Consider the following 11,461-nt stretch of genomic DNA (forward strand, 5'->3'; position numbering starts at 1 on the left):
ATTCATACACTTTTGTATCTTGCTTTTTTCTTTTTACTAAACGTTTTCTCATTTTACAGTATACTCATTTCTAATTTTTAATGGGTACCATTCATTACCTTTATATGTTTGTTGACTATTTCCCCAGACCAGGTGTTGGCAAACTATGGCCATGTGTTTGTAAATAAAGTTTTATTGGAATACAGGCATATCCATTCATTTACATACTGTCTACAATTATTTTTATTCTACAAACAGCATAGCTGAGAAGTTGTGAGAAAATCTATGGTTTAGGTTTAGTAGCTAAGTTGTGTCTGACTCTTGCAACCCCTTGGACGGTAGCCTGCCAGGCTCCTCTGTCCATGGGATTTTCCAGGCAAGAGTACTGAAGTGGATTGCCATTTCCTTCTCCAAGGAATCTTCCCGACCCAGGAATCGAACCCAGGTTTCCTGCCTGAAAAACCTAAAATAGTTCCTTTCTGGCACTTTCCAGAAAAATTTTTCTGGCTCTTGCCTTAACTTTTAAAATACCTTTCTTTGCAACAATTAATTAAGAAAAAGTAGAAAAACTAGGTCTACTGAAGAAAGATGTTTTTAAGGTTCACACTGTCCGCTACTATTAATATCTCTCCTACAATAGTCCAGCTATGATACAGTATGGTGGTAGTAGTAAGAATGAGGGAAAAAAAGGCCCAGTGCTCTGGTAGGTAACATTTCTCTGGTCCCTATTAATCTGGATATGCAATTTTATACTCTAGATGAGCATATTTTTAATTTTGATTTAAAGTAACCAAAGAAGTTACTTCCTTCATTAATTGTACCATGAAAACCAATCAAAAGAACACTTTCTACTGGGGATGAAAAAGCAGAGTAAAGTAAATTCTCCATTTCTGCAGACTAGCTGTAGTGACCAAAAGGCACAGAGAGAGTTGAGTAAGGGAAAGAGATGGTGGTCTCAAGAATGTCCTATCCTTCTGAACATACCATAGGCATAAACTTGCATATGACTATAATCAAACTGTCTCCAGGTGAGAAAGTTCTAGAGCAACTATCTTACTATTTTTTTTTTTTGACAAAATAAATTCTTCTATATGGGAAAGTTTTATTCTTCAAAACAGAAAACTTCTGGAATGGGACCAGCTAAGTCAGCCCTATCTCTGAGATAAAAGATGAACCAGGCTGATGGTTCTTAATCCAGTCTTGTGTGAACAAAGTAAGCATCGGGAAGGATAGGTGTCATCTTCTAAGGGAAATATTCTGAGGATCCGGCAGCATAAATCCGTCAGTGAGTTTGTAGTAGACTATTGTAGAGTCGGACTCCACTATAGCCAAAGTAAACGACATGGGCAAGTCGGGATCACCTTGCAATTTTCGCGATGCCTTCAAGATTTCCCTTATCCTGTTATGGCTGAGGGAAGCACTGATGGGTGTAGGTACCACAGTCTGTAACCCTTCTCCTTCTTTCTCAGTACCAAGAAGGCAGATGAGCTGGAGATCTAGTAGTCCCACACAGTTTACTTCATGCCAGCTTTTACTCTCCATGAGGTCCAGGTAAACCAAGAACGCTATATAAACTTGGGTGGCATCTCCTATATCTAATTCCACCATTTCTAAATACTTAGGGTGCGTGCCCATCCAGGCGTCCTCGGGGGCCCACGGGTGGGCGCTGCCGCCGCCGCGATCATCGCACGGGCGCACATCGCCGCAGCCCGCGGTCGGCTGGGACTCGCCGCGCTCCTCCATGCCCAGCCGTGCGGCGCGCGCGCCCGTCTCTCCCATTATCTTTTAAACTGTCTCTCTTACATCTTTCATCAAAAAAAAAAGAAAAGAAAAGAAAAAGAATTTAAAATAATACACTATAAGAGATGACTCAAAACAATGTGATCTTTCCATTTCAAAACATTTGTGTTGCTCAGGTTAATGATTGTTAAAATGCTAATTAAACTAGTCCAGCGGGTTTGTGATTGCACATTTATTTGGGTTTCTTTTTAATAGGATATATCTATATCAAGAACAAAATGTTGTCTTTTTCATACGAAAAGAAAAAGAAAGCAGAATTTTAGATCTTAAAAAGATCATGAAGATGTTCAAAAGCAATCATACATCTGACTGATTTTTCTAAAAGATTTAATTATTCCACCACTGAAATATGCATATAAACATTCTGTATTATCTCCTGACAATAAAATCTGTTTCTCTTACTAAGGAAAAGGTAGTTTTATCTGATAATCAGATAAAGGCCTGACATATTTTCAGAGTCTGAGAAGTAACTGAAAGAATAACTATAACGTCAGCCTCCTTTAATGTTGACTGAACAGCTACTGTTGTAATTTTGAAATAACTTTTCCTGTCAGATGATGTGATTATTTTCTAAGGAAATAAAATTTTTCACTATTTGGCAAACAACTTTTTCTTGCTTCCCCAAACATTTTCATTCCTAAATTAAAATATTATGCACTGATTGTTTTCCACAGTGTGAAGCAGAATAAGGTATAAAATTACTAAATGATTCTTCAAATTTCAAAATTTGCTTTCCACTCTAAATCATAGTTAAAATAAATGTTGAAAAAAGATGTATATCTGACCTCTTAGGTTTTTTCATTACTGCCTAGCAATGCCCCATCACCTCCTCCAAGAAGCCTTGCTGGATATAGGCTGCCTTGTTTTTTACCCTACCTCTGTGCCCTCCTAATATCTTGACACATCTCTGTCATCACATTTATCATATTGTATTATGAATATATGCTTATGTGTCTATCTCCCACCAAAGTTTTAAGAGAAGGATCATTTTACTGATACTTGTGCCTAAGAAGTGCTACTAATACTGAATATACAAATATCAATAAGATGTGGTAGGGACTTCCCTGGTGGTCCAGTGGTTAAGATTCCATTTTCCAGTGCAGCAGGTATGGGTTCAGTCCCTGATTGGGGAATTAAGATCCCACAAGTCATGCAGTGGGGCCTAAATAAATAGAACTCTAAAAAGAAATAATAAGATATGGTAGCAGCACTCTGGGAAGTCACATCCTTATACTCTGGTTTCTAAGCCTCCCTGCTACTCACAGAAATTGCAAATTAACAACCGTGGCCTACACGAGGCCTTTAGAAATGTATTCTTTGGCTCACATATTATAGAAAAATTTGAGCCAACATTTAAAATGTGAGTGATTTCATGCAATTCTCAGGATTTCAGCCACTCTTCAAAAATCCAAAGGTGTGCCAGCACTGGGCCCGATTTCTCACATGGAATTAATCAACTGCTTCTGAGCAATAGTAGTTTCTTTACAGTGTGTGTATACTCTCCAGTTTACCTCGGTCCCTACTGCTTCCTATTATCTCTCTAATACCAAGACCGAGATTCAGTTGCCACTTATATTTGATCTTCTTTTGGTATAGAAATGTTTTTCTATATCCATGCTTTTTTAATCAAAAAAAGAAAACCAAAGACATCTAGAGAACTACGGGATTTTATAAAATGCACTAACCAGCTTTATTTACCTGCTCATCTGAGTTATTTCAATAGCCTTCAGATTAATTCATTTAATACACTCAAATGTGCACCCCTGGTCTCTCCTCCTCCAGTCTCTCTCCCATTCTAACCCATCTTATGTACCCTTATGGCAACACTACTCTTTTCGAAGACCTTCAGTAGTAGCAGTACAAGTAGTAAAGTAGTAGTAATGAAACCGTGCAACTCTGTATGGAACTTGACCCACGATCCTTTAACTGGGATCACATGCATAGTCTCAAGACAATGAAACTCAGGTTCTTGATGTCTCATCACTGAAAGAATTCAGTAAGAGACAGAGTGATAAGTAAGAAGTGGATTTGTTTAGAAAGAGACACACTCCACAGAGTGTGGACCATCTCAGAAGGTGAAACTACACTATTCTCCACAGTTCCTACACACAAGTGTGATTGCTTCTGTTCCTTAAAATTCAGTCTAATTCTCAAGGGAGGGCTCTTAACTGACCTGGCTTAAAGTGGGACAGTGGAGGAAGGGACAAAAAGAAGGTCACAGAGCACTGATCAGAGGGGAAACCTTAGAGGACAAGACTCTGTTAAGGACAAGGTCTGTAAGGCCCAGCCCCCATGTTACTTCCTGCATGTACCTTCTCTGCTGGTGAAAAGTAACATGTGTTATTTAAAAGAGCCCCGTGCATCCTGCACTAAGTGACAGCTATGAATTCTTCACTTGCCTACATTTCTGAGCCTCAGTCTCATCCTGTTAGGTAGAAATCATAATGCCCATCTTTGCAAAAGAAATAATTCTTAAAGTGCCCAGCCTGAAATAGGTAATCAACCAATTCAATCAGCCAAAAGTAGTAGCTCTCTTGAACATGTACACAACATAGCACACCTTTATATCACGATATCTTTGTTATACACCTATATATCACTATAGCTTTGTTACCGCTTGATTCTGCATGTTTTTCTTCACTATTTGATCCACTATTCACTATCCCCTGAGGGCAAGGAGTGTCTTATTCCTCTTCTGAGCTGTGTCAGCCCTTGTACATTATCCAGCACATTGGAATCAAAGAATAAACATTTGGCAAAAGGGTAACTTCAACTGTATTCAATAAAATGATCTGGCTTTTATTTGTGAATTTTTAAAAATCCACTTTTTGAAAATGATTAGTTCTTCCTCAGAGTCAAGCAAAAGTGAGCTCTTTCCTAACTGTTTTACGGGGAAAAAGTTTTCCTTCCTCTCTCAAAATGTACCACATGCCTTTTGGTTAGCAAGTACTATTGGACATACTAAGAATTAAAAACTGAATGAGGCCATTTCTGCCCACAAAGAGTTGAATATTGACTTGTTGGTGTAGTTATTTAGTTTTCAGATGAGTATTTCTATATAGTTAACTCCACATGTTCCACATAAGCTGAAAAAATAAACATCTTTAAAGCTGGCTCCTTCCTTATTTCATGTTGCCTTCAGATCCACACCCAAGATGCAAGTGGAAACTGTCCATGTGGATTTGATTACGTGAAAATAGCTTATGTATTTCCTTCTATTAATTACAGTGACTCAAAAATTTATTTTTAAATGTATTTCCTTCTCCACCCCACTTGCCATATTCTCACAATATTAGTTACACATCCTTGCTTTAACATAGCATAGACGTATCTGAGATGTATAAATATGGGGGTTTAGTCACATTAATTTTTAGGGTTTATGTATTAAACTTCTTGTTTCTCAAAAAGGTTTTGAGAAGCTTTGTTTGTGTGAACAGTGTAAAGAACTCAAGAATGGCAAAGTTTAAGTCTTTCAGTCAGACTAAAAGAAACAGCTTATTCTTGTTATAGCCTGTTTCACTCTTTAAGGTTTAAATCACATTTTCTTTGACAATTGCAGTGGATTCACTGCAACTTCCCTGGTGGCTCAGTTGGTAAAGAACCTGCCTGCGATGCAGGAGAACCAAGTTCGATCCCTGGGTTGGGAAGATCCCCTGGAGAAGGAAAAGGCAACCCACTCCAGTATTCTTGCCTGGAGAATCCCATGCACAGAGGAGCCCCTCAGGCTATAGTCCATGGAGTCACGAGAGCTGGACAAGACTTAGCGACTAAACCACCACCACCGCACTGCCACTTAGCCAGTTCTCTATAATTAGAGGCCCTGGATGAGATAAAGAAACCCATCCATTCTGAATACCCTAAACCAAATGAAACTCACTTCACTCACCAAAATGTAGATTCTGCTTAAAGTTCAGAATACCAAGCCAATCTCTTTTTTGTTTCTCCTTTCTTATATCAGGACAGCCCTTTATTATTTGTGATAAACAGAACCATTCCAAACATCCAGTATGGACATCATTGCAACCTTTGAACCTGTCAACTGCAAAGGATCCTAACTAGAAACAGGTGCCCAGAATTGGAAGAAGCCATGAGTATTTAAGTCCAGGACCTTCACTTAGCAGATGAGGGCAACACTCTGGTAAGTTGGATTGAGTGATCTGCCCAAGTGTACATACAAATCAGTAAAGGAGCCCGAATGAAAGACCACGTGACCTATTTTAGGAAGAGGACCTACTATGCTCTAAGGGCCAGCTCTCTTTGGTTCACTGTTACTCACCATTCAAGACAGAATTCTGAAATGAAGGGAAAATGTCTCAGGGTCTTGGTTCCATTCTGCAGGTTTTCATGTAGCCCCACACCCAAGCAGGCCTGCTTTTCTGGGTAGTGATAAAGATTCACATTCTTTTCCACCATCAGAACACTTTCCTTCTCTAGTCTTCCCAGATACATAAAACCCTAAAAATTAATTAATTGGTCAAACCAAACCTTCCTTCACTGTACATCATTGATTTAGTCCTTGCAGGAGGGTTTGCTTGTTTAAAAAAAAAAAAAAAAAACTTTGTTAGGCCTGATGAAGGACTCTATTGATAGCACTGGACAAAGTCAGGGTCAGAGCTTGGCAGCTGGTTTACAACTTCTATAAAATGAATTTTAGCTGGTGGTTGCTCCAGAATTTTTATGTAAGAGGGACTCAGAGGAGTCATTCTCTGAAAAGGGGGTACTATGGGGCTTTTCTTCAACCTTCATTTGCCTAGCAAACCCAGTTCTTCCATAGATTGTACAGGAAATTTACTTGGAATGACTTTGGGGACAGTGATAAAAATCAGGCCAAGCCACCCCTTAGACATATCAACTGATTGTATGTGCACTCATTCAATCATGTCTGACTCTTTAGGCCACCATGGACTGTTGCCCTCCAGGCTTCTCTGTCCATGTAATTTTCCAGGCAGTACTGGAGTGGGTTGCCATTTCCTACTCCAGGAGATCTTCCCGACCCAGGGATCAAACTCGTGTCTCTTGGGTCGTCTCTTGCATTGGCAGGAAGATTCTTTACCACTGCGGTCACCAGGGAAGCCACAACTGATTATAGTACTTTTCAAAACTGGTAGTATTTGGTCATAGGAGCTGATCCAAAATTTTATTTCATTTTTTTTACAAATTCTTGGCTTGCCAATCCTGGTCACGGTTGTCTTAATCTTTTCCTGAAGTTAAAAAACAGCAAAAGCCATGAGTATTGGCCTAAAAACACTCTATATACTTTTAAAAGCAGTTTTAACAGATGTAGAGAATAGGGCCAGTTTATACAGAGCTGGCTTAACCATTTTTCACTTTATGAATTGATTAGAAAAACAGAAATTATAACTTACACATATTTTTACAATTTGGAAAAAAGGAAGTGAGTCATTGCTTATGTATCAGACTAGAGATCAGATATTAGCTCAGGATGATGCCTGATTCCATCCTAACATACAGCCCACAATGTCAGGTAAATAGGGGAAGATTTTAGGGCAGTAGATCAATCCACACCTTGGAGCAGATACTCCTTCACCTCAAAAGAGCCAAACTAAATATCAGTCACTGTCACCAGACCTCAGAGAACTGGAGCATATTATAGATTCTTTGAAGCCTGCACTGAGTCTTCACTATTGTCTTCTTTCCTCTGCCTCCCACCTAGATCCCAGCACAAAACAGGTGCTTAAGAAATATTTCCCAAGTAGAAAAATAAAAGTTCTGAATTTAGTTTATTAGCAACTCTTTGAAAAACATATCATAGCAGATAAAATGGTTCTCTAATTTATATCTCAATGAGCCCAGTTATTATAAAAGACTATTATTTCCATTTATGTACATGCTCCATTTGACTCTCACTAATTATATAACTTTAAAGTAATTTCTCATAACCATTTTATCTCACAAAAAGAATAAAAAATGAAACAGAAAAGGGAAAATTATGATAATCCAAGAAGGAAAATGCTCACATATACAATTGAGGGAAAATATGCCACTTGTGGTCTCATATTTAACCTTTTTCATAGTTTATAAGTTCCTGAAGACTTATGTACATTTTTCTAGATGTTACTGAATTGTGTTATATTTTGTTAATAGATATCATAGTTGATAAACCAGCAAATTAGAACAGCCATTATGCCCTCCCTATAACTCTATTACCCAGCAGTATTTGGGATAGTTTTGAAAAAATAGCTCTCTCACCATAGTTTGCAAACTTGATTTGATGGGTGTACAGCCAGTATCTCACCTGTTTGACCTCGTCCAGATCTCGGGTTTGCACCTACAGCTTCTTGGCAGAATAAAAGGACGAGCATGCATCCAGCTTTACTATGCCAGCTTCCCTCACCTCAAGCTGTCGCTTTGGCTCCCATTCCCCTCTAATTCTTAAATCCCTTCAAAGCCTTTCTCATCCCCCCAGCTCTTAACACTTCATTACTACCAGGACTACACTGAGTCTCTTATTCCAGCACTGGAACAGGTGGTGTGAAGAATTATAAGGGCTGAAGGTTCTCACTCTTCTGCCGAGGGTAGCAAGTATCTGGATCACTTCATCGCCTTCACGGCCAGGGTACACTGACTATCAGCCTCTCATACACTGAGAACCAACTAGCTTTTCTCCAAAATTCACTGACCTTCAAATTTCAGAGCTTAATGATTATAAAGCATTAGATCTGGAGTCAGACATTTGGGTTCAAATCCTGACTTAACAACACAGCTATAGTATGAGCTTGGGCAAATTAGCCTTCTGGGTGTTGTTTGGGTCTGATGAAAAATAATAGTGATGAAGCCAAATGAAATTTGGATTAAATGAAACAATACATGTAAAGCACTGAAAATATAGTGCACTAGGTAAGCTCTTAAACCTATTACTGTTACCTCCTCTTCACCCTGCTTTTAGGATACATATGAAAGTTACAGATTTGCAAGTTTCACAAATAAATGAAACTGGAAAATCAACTAGTTCAGGGCTAAAAATATTTGAATGCTTACAGAGTCCAGAGCTGCATGATTGATACAGCTGAAGCAAACTCAAGGGGTGGAAGGGCAGAAAGCAGGTGACCTGGCTAGAGGGATAGCTGCTTCTCAAGGTGAAGCACATGGTTATCATGTGAGATCAGGAGCCTGGTGTTACCAGATCTTCTGGTTTTTTAGGAAAAGACAGAAATCCAGATTTGTGTGTAATCTCAATGTTCAAATGTTGACAGATATAATTTAAATTACTATAAAATGGTTTATTGGTTTCTTTAATGAAAACAACAATAAAGTAGGGTAAAAGTGAAAGTCTCTCAGTTATGGCCGACTCTGCAACCCCATGGACTTACTGTATGGACTGTAGCCCACCAGGCTTCTCTGTCCATGGAATTCTCCAGGCAAGAATACTGGAGAGGGTAGCCATTCCCTTCTCCAGGGCATCTTCCTGACCCAGGGATCAAACCTGGGTCTCCTGCATTGTAGGCAGATTCTTTACCATCTGAGCCACCAGGGAAGTCCCAAAGTAGGGTCGCTTCTACTTTATGACTACCTTTTTAATTTATTATTTAGCTGCACCAGGTCTTAGTTGTGGCATGTGGGATCAAGTTCCTGGAATAGAGATTGAACCCAGGCCCCCTGCATTGGGAGCACAAAGTCTTAACCACTGAACCACCAGGGAAGTCCTGGTAGCTTGTGCTTTAGAGCCTCTAATAGAATTTCATTTGAAAACTGAGAAGACAGGATTAAGAGTTGAAGTGTCAGGCCAAAAGACACACACAACCAGTAAATGACAAAACCCGGACCAAGCTCACATCTCTCATGCCGTAGTCCAGGGATCTTTGACATCCCTTGATTTTTGACATGAGAGATGCTTTTATCCTCTTTACATCTATTTCTAATCTGTTACTAGATGCTGTTATTCAGTACTTTCTTGTTCATTCTCATAGCCACCAAGTGTCCTGGACCCCTGTTGTTCCATAATCTCCTCATTAGAAGCTCTCTTAGTCTGATCCACCCCACCTGTTTACTAAAATCTAACTGACCTTTATATTTGGCCACACCCCTTCTCTAAGTCTTTCAAAAATTTTGCATCCAAGCCAAGTGTACTGGCCTATCTTTCAGTCATCCAGTCTCAAAGTGATTTCCTTTTGCTGGCCTGTATCCTGGTTCCTCCTCCACGAACAAGATGTGTCACCTTGGGGTGAGTTAGTCACTCTACAACAGCATTCTTCAAAGTATGATAAAAATAATGGGAGAGTATAATAGTATATAGCACTCACCTCAGTGTTGTTACAGGTATTAAGTTAACCCATGTAGAGATTTCCCTGGTGGTCCAGTGGTTAAGAATCCACCTGCCAAATCAGGGGTCGTGGGTTCAGTCCCACGTCTGGGAAGATCCCACATGCTATGGAACAACTAAGCCTGTTCACCTCAACTACTGAAGTCCGTTGGCCTAGGGTCCATGCTCCACAGTAAGAGAAGCCACGGCAATGAGAAGCCTGTGCACTGCAACTAGACTGCAGCCCCCACTTGCTGCACCTAGAGAAGGGCTGTCCATAGCAACAGAGATCCACAGCAGCCATAAATAAAACTCTGGATCCTTCTTAATCTTCTTTTTCAGCAAGCAGTCTCCTTGTTGAGAGTCTTCTCTGGTGGCTCAGTGGTAAAACATCTGCCCCGCCAATGCAGGAGACACGGGTTCAATGCAGGAGACACTGGGTTGAGAAGATAATATGGAGAAAGAAAAAGGCAACCCACTCCAGTATTCTTGCCTGGAAAATCACACGGACAGAGGAGCCTGGTAGGTTACAGTCCATGGAATCACAAAGAGTCAGACACGACTTTGCGACTAAATCACAACTCCCTGTTGAGATGTAATGCCGGGGCTGTGTGGTTCTACAGGCTTGCCTTGCCTCCGGGCCCTGCCAACAACACCCCTCTTTTGAGTGCAAGGCCAACTTACACTGCCTTATTGTAACACATGGGAACAGGAGAGTTCAGCTCCTCCTCAGCCCTGCTGGCAACTTACTCTTAAAAGTGGAGAACTAACTATTCTGTCTCATTGTATCCTAGTAGGGGTGTAAGCTCAGCTCTCTGTTAGGCTCCACTGACCTCAGGGAAGGGGGAATGAAAGTGCAAAGTCACACACATTGTTGCTGCAGTGTCTGAACAGAAGCTCCCCTCCCCACTGACCCCTGCTATTGCCTGGCTGGGGGATAATGAAGTACTGATCCATTCAATCTCATTGCCTGATGGGAATGGAGGCTCAACTTGCCACTGAACCTCCCTGATACTGTGGACCTCCCCAATGCTACCCTGGCAGGAGAAGGGGAGCAAAGTCGACTTCCAGTGGAAAGATCAGCTCCTCATTCAGCCCAGCTGACACTAACTAGGCAGGGGGGTCAGAGCATCAGCTGCTTCCACTGAGCGGAAGACAGAAGGTCAGCTCCTCATTCAGTCTCACCGACTTCACCCCAACAGACAAGAGAATCAGAGCACCACTGTGTTTCCATGAGTGAGGACTGAGGAGAAATGGAAAAATCAGCTTGCTGTTTGACCCAATTGAAACCACAGGAAGCCAGGCAGTATTTCTGTAGATGTTTGGCTGGAGTAAGGCAGGTATTGCCAAAAAGATTTTCTGTTGTTGGGCCATCCTTTTCCTGATCCTTTGGCTACGGAAACAAGATTTTTCTTGGAGCTT

The 11,461-nt window shown here is 40.5% G+C and overlaps 1 protein-coding gene across 1 annotated transcript; it reads right to left on the minus strand.

Moving 5' to 3' along the window:
* Window positions 1–1,046: 1,046 nt before the first annotated feature.
* LOC120859025 (tRNA-splicing endonuclease subunit Sen15-like) lies at window positions 1,047–1,725 on the minus strand. The gene has a single exon (XM_040235360.1). It carries the CDS (start codon window positions 1,720–1,722, stop codon window positions 1,216–1,218), a length of 507 nt encoding a protein of 168 aa, XP_040091294.1. The 5' UTR covers window positions 1,723–1,725; the 3' UTR covers window positions 1,047–1,215.
* Window positions 1,726–11,461: the final 9,736 nt, after the last annotated feature.

The sequence above is a fragment of the Oryx dammah genome, unplaced genomic scaffold (genome assembly GCF_014754425.2).
Source record: "Oryx dammah isolate SB20612 unplaced genomic scaffold, SCBI_Odam_1.1 HiC_scaffold_2, whole genome shotgun sequence".
Classification (NCBI taxonomy): domain Eukaryota; kingdom Metazoa; phylum Chordata; class Mammalia; order Artiodactyla; family Bovidae; genus Oryx; species Oryx dammah.

Excerpts from the sequence above, each read along its gene's own strand:
- LOC120859025 (XM_040235360.1), bottom strand. The coding sequence starts at position 1,722 with ATGGAGGAGCGCGGCGAGTCCCAGCCGACCGCGGGCTGCGGCGATGTG.